The 17456-nt window shown below is 33.6% G+C and overlaps 2 protein-coding genes across 2 annotated transcripts; both read left to right on the top strand.

Annotated features, from left to right (window-relative positions):
- The first annotated feature begins 250 nt into the window (after positions 1–250).
- On the top strand, positions 251–745 carry LOC107820079 (uncharacterized). The gene is made up of 2 exons (XM_016646296.1): positions 251–454; positions 554–745. The coding sequence occupies exons 1-2, from the start codon at positions 251–253 to the stop codon at positions 743–745; spliced, it is 396 nt and encodes a 131-aa protein (XP_016501782.1).
- An 8537-nt stretch (positions 746–9282) lies between these two features.
- Positions 9283–13461, top strand: LOC107820080 (annexin-like protein RJ4). Its single transcript, XM_016646298.2, has 6 exons — positions 9283–9437; positions 10006–10151; positions 10465–10686; positions 12015–12227; positions 12619–12720; positions 12958–13461. Exons 1-6 carry the CDS (start codon positions 9365–9367, stop codon positions 13159–13161), a joined length of 960 nt encoding a protein of 319 aa, XP_016501784.1. The 5' UTR covers positions 9283–9364; the 3' UTR covers positions 13162–13461.
- Positions 13462–17456: the final 3995 nt, after the last annotated feature.

The raw sequence follows: 17456 nt of genomic DNA, 5'->3' as shown, positions 1-17456 counted from the left end.
AAGAGGGACTAGGGATACTTCTCTGTCATGATGGGTGAAACCGGGATCAGTTCAAAGCCAGTTCTTATTTGCCTTGTAAATGGATGCTTTGACGCGGCATATTCAGTGAGAGGTGCTATGGTGCATGTTATTTGCAGATGTCATAGTACATTTTGATGAGACGCAAGGAGGAGTTAATGCGAGGCTAGAGGTTTGGATATAGATTTTGAAATCTAAAGGGTTCAAGTTGAGCATGACTAAGACTGAGTACATGGAGTGTAAGTTCAAAGGGGTAACTCATGAGGTGAGAGGTGAGGTGAATCTTGATTCTCAAGTCATATCCAAACAGGGTAGTTTCAAGTACCTTGGATCTGTAATCCAAGGGGACAGAAAGATTGATGAGGATATCACTCACCACATTGGAGTAGGATGGATGAAGTGGAGGCTTGCCTTCGGTATTTTGTGTGATAAGAAGGTGCCACCAAGACTTAAAGGTAAGTTTTAGAGAGTGGTGGTTAGACCAGCTTTGTTGTATAGGGCGGAGTGTTAGCTAGTTAAGAATTTCCATGTCCAGAAGGTGAAAGTAGCGGAAATGAGAATGTTGAGATGGATGTGTGGGCATAATAAGAGAGAGTGGATCAATATTGACGCTATTCAGGATAAGGTGGGGGTGACCCCCGTGGAGGGAGGAGCTGCCGGAAGTGAGGCTGAGATGGTACGAACATATGAGGAGGAGATATCCGGCAGCTCCAGTAAGGAGGTGTGAGAGGTTGCACATGGGGTTTAGGGAGGGGTAGCGGGAGGTCTAATAAGTCTTGGGAGAGGCGATCTGGCATGATATGGCTCTTCTACAGCTTACTGAGGACATAACCCTTGATAGGAAGTTATAGAGGTCTTATGGTAGAAGGTTAGTAGGTAGTATAACTTACATCCCTTTTTTGCTGATAGTTGTAGATGTATGCTAGTTGTGGTGTACTCTTTGCTTATTATTACCTGATATTGCTTTTGGTTCGTTTTGTTTAGCTAGCACCTTTTGATTGTGTTTTCTTCCCATAACCTGTTCATTTTCATAAGTTGCTTATCTTTACTTATGTTCATTGTGTTTACTTGAGCCGAGGGTCTTACGGAAACAGTCTTTATATCTACACAAAATAGAGATCAAGTCTGCGTACACACTACCCTCCCTAGACCTCACTTGCGAGAATATACAGGAAATGGTTTTGTTGTTGTAATATAATATAGAAGTTTAATTATGTTTGGCCAAAGGTTGACAAATAACCGACTGAAATTGATCAGTTTCTTGGAGAAAAATATTCTCCATTAAAAATAGCGATCCAATAGGTCAGAAATTGTATTTCTTAGGTTTTTGCGTTAATTCTTTGTTTTTTAAAAAAACTAAAAAGATAAATATTTGCCTATTCGAATCGACTCGATCGATTTTCCAATCGGTTTTTAGACCAATCGTAATCGATCGGACCTGGTGATCGGTTTCTAGTTTTTTTTTTAAAGTAATGTGTATTTTTTTTAATTGTTGAAGAAGAACCTGGTAAAATGAACGTGAATTTTGTGTGTTGTGATCTGTTTCTTATCAGTGAAGAAAGAGAGGAATATAATGGGAGGGCAGATATGGAATGGATGAGCGAGGGAAGAAGAAAGGATTTTGAAAATTTCTTACACATTATTATATGCAAAATAGGCAAAAGTGGACAAGAAACTAAAAAAGAGGTTAAAATCTGACACAATACCAGGCCCGACCTGTACTTAAAAGTAATAATTAATGCCTATATATATTGATGCGAATCCAATACTATAAAGTAGAGGAAATTTCTAGAAATTTTATTTTGTGTTTCATACAACTAGACGATTTTTATTTTTGTCTCACAAATTTGTGGATCTCAATCTTACACTTTTGGGTCCACAGAAATTTGGGTCTACAAAACTGTGAGACAAAAATAATTAGCTCATACAACTAGTATCAGTTGTATGAGACACAAAATAAAATTTTCTCGAAATCATTACAAAAATGCTGTCATTTTGTAAAGTTGTTCAATTTCTTGTGACATGATGCAGCTTGAATTGTTTTCTTCTGATTAATAAATGGCAAAGTTTCCAGAGCAGCAAGAATCAGTAGGAAACCATTTACTTAAGCAAACAACATTCTTTCTAAAATGCTTTGGCTACTAAAATATTGTGCATTAATTTGTATTTTGTATCAATTAAATAACCCAAAAGTGAATCATAAAGACAAAAAAACATATAAGCAAACTGAATAAGATCACATTAAATGAAGGAAAGAGAACAGAGAAAAAGGAAACGAGAAAAAGTAAGAAATAAAGATAAAACATATTATTATACACAAAATGAAAGAGGATTCCGTACGGGGTGACCTTTTCATAAAGCAAGTAAAGCAACCGCTTTAGGCCTCATATTTGTGGGACTCCATTTTTTGTTATACCTAATAGATTATGTATAAGTTTCAAAAAAAGTTTTATAAAGTGAAAAAGTTTGATTTCTTTCTAAAAAATATAGAGAAGAAGGATTTGCAACTGCTATAATTTCTACCAAGGAAATTGCACTTGAAATGGATATCGAACCCGAATTTGTAAGAAACGTGTGATATATATGAAGTAAAAATTGGTGCAAATGCTGATAATGAAATCTCAAATCTTTCGAAGAGTCCTTTAGAGTTGATTACTTTTATACATAATAGACAAGGTTATTTTTTCACTTCAAAATAGATTTGAACAATTCGAAGCATATGAAATGATTTTCTATTTGGCAGTAAAAATTAAGATCACTAGATGTTAGAAATTTGAAAAAAATATTGTCTTAATCTTGAATGTTCCTTAAAGCATAATAATCAATTCGATATTGATGGTTTAGATTTATTTTCTGAATTAAAAGTATTAAGGAAAATAGTACAATTAGAAGATAACAGTTTAATTGATACACCTAATCAAATAAAAAGTTTAATTCTTTTCCAAATGCTTAAATTGCTTATGAAATAATGTTCATAACTCAAGTTACCGTTGCTTCAGTGGAAAGTTTTCAAAATTAAAATTGATAAAATCTTACCTAAGAACAATAATGCCACAAGAAAGGTTAAGTAGATTAGCTATATTGTCAATTAAGAAATACTTATTAGGAGTTATTGACTATATGAAAATTAAATAACTTTGTATCTAAAAAAAGCTAAAAAAAAATAGACTTCAAATAAATAATAATAAAAAATTAAAAAGTTAAGGTCTCTCATAAAATTTGGCTTTAGGCCACAAAATTCGTCGGGCCGCCCTGATTTCGTAGACCGTAGTTATCATATTGATAAATGTTAAAGTATGAAAAACAGAAGGAATCAAGGGGCAACCATTTACTTAAGCAACCAACATTCTTTTCGTTTTAAAATGCTTTCGCTAGCTATTAAAGCACATATCACAGATAAGCAAACGGAATAAGATCACAATAGCTAAAAAAGAAATAAAGAGAAATTGAAGAAGAAATGAAAAAAAGATAATAAAGATAAATTTAGTATAAAGAATGGAGGAGGATTCCTTTGCAAAGTTTTGGCTGACGAACGTCAGTCCCACGCACATTTGACACATCTAACTAAACTAAATTATTCTCGAATTTGGACACTAACTACAAGCTATATTGCTGTAATTACCAATTGCTAGTAAAATAGGGCAACCCTGTATTTACTTCTCTACACGCATACAAAAGTCTACAAATTTTTCATATTTTTTGTCGTTAGGCCACGTTTAGTACATAATACTTGACTCATGGTGTGTTTCGTACGAAGGAAAAATGGTTTTCATGGAAAATATTTTGCATGAAAATGAGTTGTTTTATCACTTATTTTCCCTTGTATGGTTGGTGAGTAAAATATTTTCTAATATTTGATTAGAGAGTAGAAAATATTTATTAACATTGTCAGGACTCTATTTTCTTCAAGAATTTAATTATTTTTCTAAAAATTCACACAAACCCAAATAAACTAATGTGTTGTTGTATTTTTTTACACAAAAATAACGTTGAAATTTAAGCTCCATAACTAAAAAGAAAATACACTTTTTCTGGTTGAAAAGAAATTACTATTTCTACAACATGAAAATAAAGTAGTCATTTTGTTGAGATAAAAGAAAATATGTTTTCTACATCATAAAAGAAAATACTCATTTATTAAAATGAAAAAAAAATTACTCTGTCTATAACATGAAAAAAAAATTACTATTAATAATATTTTTCTATTTAGGGGGGTGGGCGGGTGGGGGGAAGGGTTTTAGGGGTTGGGGGGTTTGGGATTTGGAGGGGGAGGGGTAGGTGGTGTGGGGAGGTTGGTGAAGAAGGTTGAAAAAGAGTTTTGGAAAATGTTTTCCCTTTTCTTGATAGGGAAAACATTTTCCTCCAATTGGAGAAAAATGAGTTCATAAGAAAAATGTTTTCCAAAACATTTAAGCCAACCAAATATGGGAAAATTGGAAAATTCATACCAAACACACCCTCATTGGAATTTCATTTTGTAGCTCAATAAGCTAAGTGTTTATTTGCCAAGCGGATCTGTAAAGTTTAATGTTTCTAGGATGGCCATTTATCTATTCGGAAAAGGGCTTAAACTAACCTATCGTTTGCTAGATGGTTTATAAATATCCTCCGTCCATTTATCCGTCCAAAAAAATACACCACGTTAATTCTATTAATAAAATTACCCCCGCAACTAACGACAGAATTGGTGGGCCTACAGTTTAATAACGAGTCATTTTTCTACTGGGCCACATGGACGGAAACAAAAATGGATATTATTTCAACCTATTTATCTTATCCGATCCAAGGTTTTGTTATCTGGGTCATAAAATTACAACCCACCTAATTAACTGATCCTATAGAATCCGCAGTCATCCTCTCTCCTCCAAAATCTCTTATTTATACTAAACACAAATGTTCCTTTCCTACATAAAAACCTCATTTTCTTGTAACAGTCTAGAGCCCCCACTATCACTTTTTTCTCCCTTCTTTAGTCTCTTTCCTGTTCTCTGCATTGGAGCCTTGAACAATTCATGTAAATGGGATTAAATTTTGTAAAAAGATAAGATTTTGATAAAAGGAGTTTAATTATAGCATAGTAAATTTGAGGGTTTTTTTGTATTGCTTTAATGGCTGAAAACATTTATGATTGTGTAGCCACAAATCTTTTATGTACAGAAACAAAAAAAGTCTTTGTTTTGATGATCTTGATTCTTTGACTATAATTTCAACAGAACATTGAAACTAACAGTAAAGACTTGAGCTTTAACAATGGTATATTAAATCAGAACCATTAATTGATTTATCAAGTTTAAGTGAAGAAAGCTTTGGTTTTATGGTGCAAAGGGAAATGGAGTTTTTGCCTATAACAAGAGGAGGAGCATGGTCATCCTCTTGTTTCCAATTTTGGCAGATTATGAAAACAACTGGGTTGATCTTTTAATTTACTAATGCATCCTCTTTGATCTTGGGGCTGGGAACTGAGGGTACTTGTGTATGATTTGATGCATTCGCTTCTTTTTTATGACATAGCATTATAATTTGCTTGTTGAGAGCAGTAGCTATGGTGATGGAGTGGTGGAGAGAGAGTTTGGGTGAAATCAAGAAGAAACCGGAAAAATAGGGAAGCCATTGGGTCGGGTTAGCTAAGTGGGTCGAAATAAAATTTATTTTTTATTTTAGTTAGAGATTGCCACGTGGCCCAGCAGAAAAATGATACGTCATTAAATTATAGGCCTACTAGTTCTGCCGTTAGTCGCGGGAGTAATTTTATTAATAGAATTAATGTGGTGTATTTTTTTGGATGGATAGATGGACGGATGATATTTATAAACCATTTAACAAGCAATAAGGATAGTTTTGGCCCTTTTCCGTTATCTATATCCTATTTATTTGGTACAACCGATGAAATGTCATGAGTAATATTGTGAACTATACATAGAAATAACAACGGACGAATATATTACTTTATACACAGTAATTCACTGCCAAAGAATTTGCTTATTCTTAGCAAAGTAACACCGTGATCATTGTGAGAAACAGTAAATTATTCGAAAATTAGGGCAAGATATAATTAAATATCCAAAACGCAACGTACATTTGTATGAAATATATTATCAGACTTTTCTATATAACGATATTTCTTTAAATATAAAAGCCAATTTTTCCTTGAAATTGATTTTTATGTTATATTTTGTCTCTCTATAATAACTTTTTTGTTATAACAACAACAGCTGCCTTTATAATAATACGCTTTTTGTAAACGTATGCTTCTATAATAATTATGCATGTAGAATCTCTAAAATTAACAATAATAAGTCTAAATATCTTGAAAAATTAATGCACCATTTATAATGAAGAATATTATGTTTGTACATACTTCTACAATTAAAGTTTCATTCAATTTCATAAAAAGATATGCTTGGATGTTTCATTCCATTACATTGAAGTTTTCATCATGCATAATGTCTAATATTTGAAGATTTGCACATATTATTTTACGAACGTTTGGACAAAAATCTTCATCAATTCAAGCGTATACCACCAATAAGAGATTAAAATCTACAAAACAAGCTACAATCACAATTTTTTTCTATCAATCTTGAAAGAATTAAATTTCAAGTAGCTTTAAGATGTGTGCCTTACAGTTTAAACCCTTCTACATTTTGTTATGAATTTACTAATAAAATATTAATTTTATTTAATATTTAATTAGTAAATATGCATATCTTTAGAGATTTTAAATTTGAATATTTTTTTATATTTTATATGTAGCATTAAAAAAATTTGATATTATTGTCATAACAGCCAAATAATTTTAAACATCAAATATTGATATAGGTATATAACATTCTTTCAAAAAAATAATAAAAAAAATCAGAACAAACGAGTCTGTTTATAAAAAAGTTTAGTTGTATAGTTAAAGACTGACTTAGTTTTATTTCCTTTTAGGGAAAACAGATCCATACTAATGAGCACCCTTAATCACAGGTGAAGCAAAGAGAAAAGGGCTAAGTCTTAAATGTCCCCGCGGAATTTGGGCGCATCAAGAAAATTATTCTTAATTTACGGACACTAACCGGTAACCACGGGGTATATACAGGTTGGGTTGGTTTGAATTTTTTAATTACCAAACCAAATCAATGGTGTAGGATTTTAAATTTATAAACCAAATCAAACCAACAAAGTCAGATTTTTCAATCTCAAATTTTCGGATTTTTGAATTTTTCCGATAAAGTTTCATAGCACGAAATATGTAACTTATGCTCCAAATATTATTTTTAGTCCCAATAGGATACAACTATTTAATGTATTTTTTTAAGGAAATAACACAAGAATATAATATGAGTCATAGCATTGTACTAAAATATTTAATAACAAAGATAATAAAATCGCATAAAACAAATATTAATAATTAACTAATGAGTCATAATAAAAATGAACATAATCTAAAAGTACTATATAAGTCATGCTAAAATAAGTACATCTAATAAGTACTATTAATTATATGACTAAGCAGTAAAGAAAAAGATAAACTATGTTATGCATATTTATTATAAACCAATTCTGCAAAACCAAAAATAGATATCCAACACTATTGTCATTTCTAGTGTTGAATTGAATTTATTTTGTTAGCATTAGTATTGTGTATACGGTGAAATCGGAGGATCCAATTCCTCGTCATCGAGGCACCTCAAATGATCGTCTCGAAGGCTCGAGACTATAAGGCCACGATCGAGTTTCCTCTCTCGAGGTTTGTCGACGCTCGACCTCGGGGCAATGCAGACCAACAACTATATTGGAAAAGAGGGAAGTTCCCAAAGGATGCAACTAGAGCCGACAAAGTCTGTCAGGCTAGTCTGAGCCCGCATCATGACGTCGGCTAGCTGTCCCATCTCCATATCTTTGTAATAAATGCGTTTGTACTATGGGAGGATCCCCCATTTTCTATATAAAGGGGGTCCTTACCACAATGTAAGGATTGATTGCTCGATATTAAATAAACAAGAACATTCTCTCTGCTTGCTAACATACTCTATTGAGATTATTGCTTCAATTTATTATCTTCGTTATTGTTCATCATTTATTGCTTATCATTGGCTATAAAGAGCCTTCATTGATTTTATTATAACTGTTAGTTGTACTTCGACCATCTTCGATAGCTCCCAGCCAAGCTCCGGAATCGACCTCGAGGCCTCCGAATCGACAAGCTCGAGGCCCTGATAAGAACCCATCGATTTGGTCATCACCTTTTCCTTAACTCTCATTTCGTTTCTAAGTGTCACATACATAGTATTAACTGCTTAATAACTAGCATAAAAATAGATCACGTATTTTTAGAGTCCCATAACCAAATTTAATTGTTATTACCATTTTCACGGTAAACATATTGATTTTATTTTATTTGAGTTACTACATTTATGGGCTATAAAACTTATTGGATTATTCAAGAATGTTAAGTCCAAGCTTGAAATAATGCTTAAAAAGATAAAACTGTGAAAAAAGTTTAAGAAATATTTATAAAATTACATTACAACAAATATTTATATGTATAAAATGTTTTTAAAAATTATATAAATGTAATGTCGGGTTGGTTTGATTTCGGTTTGACTTTTTTACAAATCAATTATGGTCTAATTTTTTTTTCCAATACCAAACCAAATCAAACCAAACCTCATCGGGTATTTTTTCCGGTTTGACTCGGATTATCCGTTTACTACGGTTTATCGGTTTTCTTTGTACACCCCTGCTAACCACATTTCGAGAAACTAATTCGTCATTTTAGCTGAATACACAAGTTTCCAAAACGCAAATTAAGGTCCCGTTTGGCCATGAGTTTTGCCAAAATAAATTTGGGATTTATTTTTAAAACTCATGTTTGGTCATAAATTTTGCCCACATTTTGACAAAATCCCAAAATCACCCCAATTACTGATTTTGGGCCAAAATCCCAAAACTTGGGAATTATATACATGTTTTTCCAAAATAAAATTGGAAAATATGTTTTGAAAATGTATGTCCAAACACATTTTTATCTTCAAACCAAACTTCACCCAAATCAGATTTTTCAAAATAAATTTGGAATCTATGGCCAAACGCTAGCTAAAATTTCTGTGAGATATACATATTGCTATCTCAATATAAAAGGAAAATGTCTAATGATAATACAACCATGGTAATCTGGAAAACTCCGCTCGAAAAATAGAAAAGGTGTGAAACCAGTAAAAGTTATTATGCCGCCAAACGACGTTACTTTCAATACTTAATAGTGCACTTAAGACTTCTTAGTATAAATAGAGGGATGATGCATAAGCTCTAGGAACACACCAATCCATCGAATAAGAGATTTAATTAATAGTATAAGAATATGGCTACCCTCATTTGCCCTGAAGACCATTCTCCTGTTGCTGATGCAGAGGCTATTAGGAAGGCCTGTAAAGGTTATTCAAACTTCTCTATCTTTCCTTTCGTATTCTTGTTTTTTAATTTCTTTTATAAACATCATCATCAAGTTTAATTAGTTGAGATCTGATCATGCTAACCATTCACTGTTTATTCCTTTGCCTTCTAGTAATATACTATAAGAGGTTAAATTGTACAAATGGAGTAAAAAAAGTTATACAGATGTATATTGGTTAAATTCATTTTATTTAGGTGTTACCTTTTTGGTGTTTTCTTATTTATCCTTGGGTATTAGTATGTTCTAAAATGAATTTTACTTTTAAGCAGATATATATGTACAGAAAGAAGACTGACATGATTAATATAAAGACTGTGAAAGGAAATGTTTCTCTTACATGAGATCTTTTATTGTGACAACTTAATTATAGTAGTAGTTATTTCTTTTAGTTATATGGTCGAGTTTTAATAATTTATCGTCTTGGTAAATATAGTTTATTTGCAGTTCTCATTGATTAACTCTATCTCTCTTTTAACATTGATTTTTCACTATTATTTTCCTTTATTTGTATATATGTTCTTATTACATTTCTGTTAAGTGGAATTTAGGGTGGGGAACGGATGAAAAGACCCTAATATCAATACTTGGGCATAGAAATGCAACACAGAGGAAGATAATAAGGAAAACTTATGAGGAGATGTACAATGAACATCTTGTGAAGCGCCTTGAATCTGAGTTGTCTGGACACTTTGAGGTATTCTTATCTCTTGAAAACCAACTGCTTGCTAAATATTAAATAAAAAGATTTAATTTATATACACTGTAAGAAACAGAAACAGCCTCTCTACCTTCGTAGGTAGGTAGGGGTAAGGTCTGCGTACACACTACCCTTCTTAAACCTCACTTGTGGAATTCCACTGGATTTATCGTTATTGTAATTTATATACACTGACAATATAATTATTTTTTACATTATTACTAGTAACAGATTACCAGCCATATTTTGCAAAACCAGATTGATTTAATAATTATTTTTGTTTAATTTCCAAATATAATTATGAATACAGAAAGCAGTGTACAGATGGATGTTGGATGAAGAAGAGAGGGATGCAGTTATATTGAATGTTGCAATAAAAGAGAAACCAATCCCAGATTACACTTCCATTATAGAGTTGTCATGTATTTATTCCCCTCAAGAATTCTTGGGTGTGAAGCGTGCATATCAAGCTCGCTATAAGCATTCTGTTGAAGAGGACTTAGCTCTGCATTCCACTGGTGAACTACGCAAGGCATGCATGTTTAATTATCAACTACTCCTATAATATATATTTTTAGGCAAAATACCTTAAAACCCCCCTAAACACGGATTATTAATTACAGCCTTAAATTATTTGTGGTCTTAATTACCCCCTCAACTTGGACTTTTGAGAGTCATTACCCCCCTGGACGCTGATGTAGCAAAAAGTGTGGGTGCACTCGCCTGCCACATAGATTTTTCTGTATATGTGGCATTTTTTTTGAAAAATAAAATATATTTTTACCTTTTTAAGAATGTTACTTTTTTAGATAATTTTTTTCGAATACAATTTATAATAAAATTTGGATAGAACTACATTATTTAGGCTACATTTTTTTATTTGGCTAAAAATAATAAAGTTTTAGTTAATCATTTTTTTGAATTTGATCTGAAAATAAAGATATATACAATTGAAATAAATAGTCAAGGCATCTAAAAAATTATAAAAAATACATAGTTTGAAATTAATTATTTTGGCTATAATATTTTATATAGCTCTAAATTATGCTGCTCTAAAAATATTTTTTTTTTACAGATTTTACCTGAAAAAGTAAAAATATACAGTTGAAATAAATAGTCATTGCAACCAAAGAACAAATAAAAAGATTGTACAATTGCAGTATAATGCAAGTGATTCATTTTATTTCTTGTAATTGTACACTCTTTTTGTTTCTTCTTTTGATGCAATAACTATTTATTTCAACTGTATATTACTTTTCTGGGTAAAATCTATAAAAAAATTATATTTTTAGAGCACCTTAATCCAGAGCTATATAAAAAATTATAGCCAAAATAATTAATTTCAAACTATGTGCTTTTTTTTATAACTTTTTAGATGCTTTGACTATTTATTTCAATTATATAAATCTTTATTTTCAGGTAAAATTCAAAAAAAGATTAACTAAAACTTTATTATTTTTAGCCAAATAAAAAAATTTAGCCTAAATAATGTAGTTCTATCCAAGTTTTATTATAAATTGTATTCGAAAAAAATTATCTAAAAAGGTAACATACTTAAAAAGGTAAAAATAGTATATTTTATTTTTCAAAAAAATGCCACATATACAAAAAATCCACGTAAATCCATGTGGCATACGAGTGCACTCACACTCTTTGTCACATTAGCGTCCAGGGGGTAATGACTCTCAAAAGGCCAAGTTGAGGGGAGGGGGTAAGTAAGATCACGAATATTTTAAGACTGCAACTAATAATCCGTGTCAAGTTTAGGGAGGTTTTAAGGTATTTTGCCAATATTTTTATTATTTTTGTATTTCCTGGTTATGATAATAATATTGTTGGCTTTTCGCAACACACGTACAGCTTTTGGTTTTCCTAGTGGGAATATACAGGTATGCTGGTGATGAGATAGATGCAAGACTAGCCAAATCTGAGGCTGATATCATGTGCAATGCAATAAAAAGCAAGGAATTTAATCATGAAGAGATAGTTAGAATAATTACTACAAGGAGCAAGACTCAACTCAGAGCAACCCTAAACCGCTACAAGGATGACAATGGCTCCTCACTAACCAAGGTTATAATTAGTTCAAACTCTAATAGAACTCGAATCTATACGAATTGGGGTTATAACTTATAATAGTGTAAAAAATTTCTATGCTACCACTATAATTTAACGTATTGCAATAAATTATCTATCTTATTTTACAGGTAAATTGTTCCACTTATTATGAGTATGCAGTTACTTGCACTAATCTTTTCTAGTTAATATCTTTTAAATGATTAGATAGTGTAAAAATTATTATTTTACACTCAGCATGTAAAAGTTAAACTCTGAGTAATTTGAAATTCCATTATCCCTATATTATACTTTCTATAGTCAATATCAACCGTCAAATAATATATCTAGAAAACAAGATATATCGGGCTCGTGATTTGGTCTTAATTCTTTTTTCTTCTTTTTTCAGCACTTGAGGGACGGCGAGGCAAAGGCAGCTAATGCTTTCTTAGGAGCGCTGCGAACGACAATCCGATGCATTATTAATGACCCTCAGCTATACTATGAAAAGGTAACTAATAAATTGTTTGGATATGAGTTGGTTGAGATATTAAAAAAGTAGAATTTCGAAGTTGAAATTGAAAAAAATCAAATAATTTCCAGCTATTATTTCTAGTCTTTGATCCAAAATCTATGGCCAAAAGTAAGTCTTTTTCCGGGCACTTTTTGAGAACAAATGGCACGTTGGTATGTTACGAATGTGAGTACTAATTAGATTAATGGTCAAAATTGATGTGATGTTATGCAGGTAATTCGGCGTGCCCTAATGAAGTCAGGGACAGATGAGGAGTCGGTGACGAGAGTGATAGTGAGCAGGGCAGAGAAGGACTTGGAGGTTATTAAAGAGCTTTTCTACAAGAGGAACAGTGTCACTCTTTGTCATGCCGTCTCTAAGCACACTTCTGGGGATTACAAGTCTTTCCTTCTTGCTCTCTTGGGAAACCAAAACTAATCAATTATCATCAACTTTTCTGAGGCCAGTGACAGCAGAAGGGTGTGTGTGTGAGAGAGTTTGTCACTTGAATAAAAGAAAATTGACAAAAAAATAAGAAAAAACATCCATCGTTGAGAATTGTTTATTAATTTGGATATTGTGTGACTTTATATCTGTTATTGTTGTTGTTGTTATTTCTCCAGGCTCTGGTGTATGTGATTGCTTTTAATATTTTTTTTCCAAGGTTCAAGTGCCTCATGTTACTTAGCTTGTTCAACGTCGGCTTATGTTGTTGCAATAAATTTTCATTTTCTTTTCTTTTCTGCTTTCTTAATATTGTTTGCCCGATTACTTGCGGTTGCTTTCAATATCTTTCCCGTCAAGATTGAAGAGCTTACATGCCAATTGAAGGACTTTCGTTGTGTGGATGTTTTAAATATATATACACACAACCTTTTCAGTTTTAAGTTTTGAGTAACTTATAAATCTGTTAATCTTTCACCAATTAACCAAACTACCCTTTAGCCATAATATTCTAAAAATTATTTAAAAAATCAAACAACTAATGAATATCGTTGAAACTGCCCATTTAGGCTTTTTAGAGTTAAAATGCATGACGTAAGAGAAACTTGGAAGTTAGCAGGAAAAATATGTATCTTGTAGTTGTGTTTTATATTATGTATTCTTTTGAAAGAACATTATTAATGAGTAAGGTAGGATAGCTACTCAAAACATAAATAAGGGAGCTTTCTGTGATACAAATATATACAGAAATAAGTACTTGGGAGGAACTGTTTATTAGTAAAACGGTACAGTTAGAATTTATATGTAGTTTATAGACAAGTGAACCGATCTAATCCTAAAATGATAAATAAATTTGATAAAAATGTAAGACTTAGCTTTGAAATTGAGATAAAACAACAAATATCTTAGTCCCGGGACCAAAACTTCCAGAGGTAGTAAAAACAATGTAAATAGATAAGAAATTAAAGTAAAATATTATTGAGCTATTGATAGAATATAGTGTATGATTGTCAGAAAATTCGTGTCCTTTACAATGAAGGTAGAGCTCACTATTTATAGATGCACCTAAGGAACAAGGTCTCAGGATCAAGCCCATCTAAAATGACAATTATGAGGGCACACAGTTTACATCGCAATTTTGGAGAGCCGTGCAGCGAGAGTTGGGCTCCCAGGTTGAGTTGAGTACATCATTTCACCCTCAGATAGACGGACAATCCGAGCACACTATTCAGATATTGGAGGATATGCTACGCGCTTGTGTCATAGATTTTGGGGGTTCTTGGGATCAGTTTCTTCCGCTCGCGGAGTTTGCCTACAACAACAACTACCACTCGATCATTTAGATAGCTTTGTATGAGGCATCGTATGGGAGACGGTGTTGATCTCCGGTGGGTTGGTTTGAGCCGGGCGAGGCTAGGCTATTGGGTACTGACTTGGTTCGAGATGCTTTGGACAAGGTTATATTGATTCAGGATTGGCTTCGCACGACGCAGTCTAGACAGAAAAGTTACGCCGATAGGAAGGTTCGTGACGTTGCTTACATGGTTGGGGAGAAGGTACTACTCAAGGCTTCACCCATAAAAGGTGTTATGAGGTTCGGTAAGAAGGGCAAGTTAAGCCCTCGGTATATTGGGGCATTTGAGGTCCTTTAGAGGATTGGAGAGGTGACTTACAAGCTTGCCTTGCCTTCTAGCTATCGAGTGTTCATCCAGTATTTCATGTTTCTATGCTCCAAAAGTATGTCGGCGATCTGTCTCGTGTTTTGGATTTTAGCACGGTTCAGTTGGATGACGATTTGACTTATGATGTGTAGCCGGTGGCCATTTTGGGTCGGCAGGTTCAGAGGTTGAGGTCAAAGGACATAGCTTCAGTAAAGGTGCAACAGAGAGGTCAGCTAGTTGAGGAGGCTACTTGAGAGACCGAGCCGAAGATGCGGAGCAGATATCCACGCCTATTTGAGACTCCATGTACGTTTCTAGATCCGTTCAAGGACGAATGTTTATTTAAGAGGGGGAGGATGTAATGACCCGGTCGGTCGTTTTGAGAGTTGTAGCCTCGTTCCCCTATTTATTGCTCATCTTATGCTTAATAGTTTCTATGTGACTTACCGGGTTAGTTGGTTCGGTTCTGGGGAGGTTTCAGAATGAGTTGAGACACTTAGTCTCAAAGTTGGAAGCTTAAGTTGAAAGGTTGACCGGATGTTGAATTGTGTATAAATGGCTCTGAAATGGAGTTTTGATGGTTCAATTAGCTCCGTTGGTTGATTTTGGACTTAGGAGTGTGTCCGACTAGTAATTTGGAGGTCTGTAGTTGAATTAGGCTTTAAATGGTAAAAGTTGAAAATTTAGAAGTTTGACCGAGAATTGACTTTGTAGTTACTAGGCTCGGATTGGGGTTCCGAGAGTTGGAGTAGGTCTGTTGTGTTATTTGTGACTTGTGTGCAAAATTTGAGGTCAATCAGACGTGATTTGATAGGTTTTAGCATCGAATATAGAAGTTAGAAGTTCAAAAGTTCCTTAGGCTTGAATCGATGCGCGATTCATGGTTTTAGCGTTGTTTGATGTGATTTGAGGGCTCAACTAAGTTCGTATCATATTTTTTAACTTGTTGGTATATTTGGTTGAGGTCCCCGATGCATCAGGTGGATTTCAGATGTTTAATGGAGTGAAAATTGAACTTAGAAGACTGATGAATATTTGTTGGTATCCAGTTCTGGTTTCCTTCTATGCGACCGTGTGAGTAGGTATGCAATCGCGAAGGCTTGTTTGGGGGAAGCTGGATTTTACTCTATGTGTTCGCAAGATAGAGTATGCGATCGTGTAGGTTGGTCAGGAAGAGCATCGCGAACGCGTGGGCTAGGCTGCGTTCGCGAAGAGGAAATAAGGCAGCTGAGTTTACGCATGTTATTCTATGTGAATGCGTGTGTCACTTCGCGATCGTGTAGGCCTGGGAAGCCTATGCTTCACGTTCTCGTGTGTTTTTGTGCGGTCGCGTAGAGGAGTTTCTGGTAGCAGTGGAGTTTGTGCTTCGCGATCGCGAAGAAGGGCATTTGGGCAAAACTTAAATATTTCAAAACGAGGTTTTGAGTCTATTATACAAATTTGATTTTGGAGCTCGGTTGGAAGCGATTCTTGGATAGATTTTCAAAGGTGTGATTGGGGTATGTGATTCTTACTTAGTTTTGGTTAAATTCCAAGTTTTTATCTTTGATTTCATCATTTAATTAATGATTTGGGTTGAAAATTGGGGGAAAATGGAGGAAAGTGCTTAGGCCGAATTTTGGGGATTTGATCGAGATTTTGGTATCAGATTTAAGTAATTTTGGTATGGGTAGAATTGTTGTTCAATGGATTTTTAGATTTTATGACTTTTATCGGATTCTGAGATGTGGGCCCGGGGGTCGACTTTTGAGTTGACTTTTTGACTTTTGATTAAGAACTTAGCATTTTCTTATGGAATTGATTCCTTTAGCTCGTGTTGATTGTATAGAATTGTTTGTGGCTAGATTCGAGGCATTCAGAGGTTATTTAGCGAGGCAAGGGGTTGTTGGAGTAGGGATTTACTCAGTTTGAGGTAAGTAACATTTCTAAACGTGCTATGTGCTTTATGTTGAGGTGACGAGCATACTAGGTGACGGGTGAGTAGGCGTGCACCGTTAAAATTATGATCTAGTTGTTTCCCTAGAACTGCGTAGCCATTTTATCTGAACATTTTTGTTGTACTCTATGTGTTAGAGCACTTGAGCTGTGACTCATGCTAGGAATCATGTTTGGGCTATATGCTGGTGTTGCGCCCCCTTTTTCTAGCGAAATCGGGTTTGTGACATTTGGGAGGACAACTCGTTCCCTTTAGGGAATGTGGTTTGAATTGAAGAGTCGCCACCTAATGATTTAAGTGCATTAGGACACTAGGAGGGGTTTGTTTTGAGTAACTAGAGATTGGGTAAGGGCTTGAAATTATCCTAAGGGGAAGGTGTTAGGCACCCGTGGTTTCCGGCCAAACTATTATTGTGACTTAAATGCAAATAACACATAGGCAAATAAAGGCTTCAAATAAGAGGAGATTTTCACGTAATGGTTACAAATAAACAAAAATAAGAAAAAGGAACTAAAAGAGTTGATTTTCTTAAAAGAAATGATAAAAAAAAGAGATTTAAAAGAAACAAAGAAAACAAAAGGAAAAGAGGTCCTAGGTAGGGCTGGGCATAATTTGGTAAATACCGAATTACCGTACCAAAACTGAAAATTTTGGTATTTGGTATACGGTATTTTGGTATTTGGTTTAAGTTT

Source organism: Nicotiana tabacum, chromosome 11 (assembly GCF_000715075.1).
Source record: "Nicotiana tabacum cultivar K326 chromosome 11, ASM71507v2, whole genome shotgun sequence".
Classification (NCBI taxonomy): Eukaryota; Viridiplantae; Streptophyta; class Magnoliopsida; order Solanales; family Solanaceae; genus Nicotiana; species Nicotiana tabacum.
Note: the sequence above shows the minus strand (reverse complement) of the source record. Positions and strands in the feature narration are given on the sequence as shown.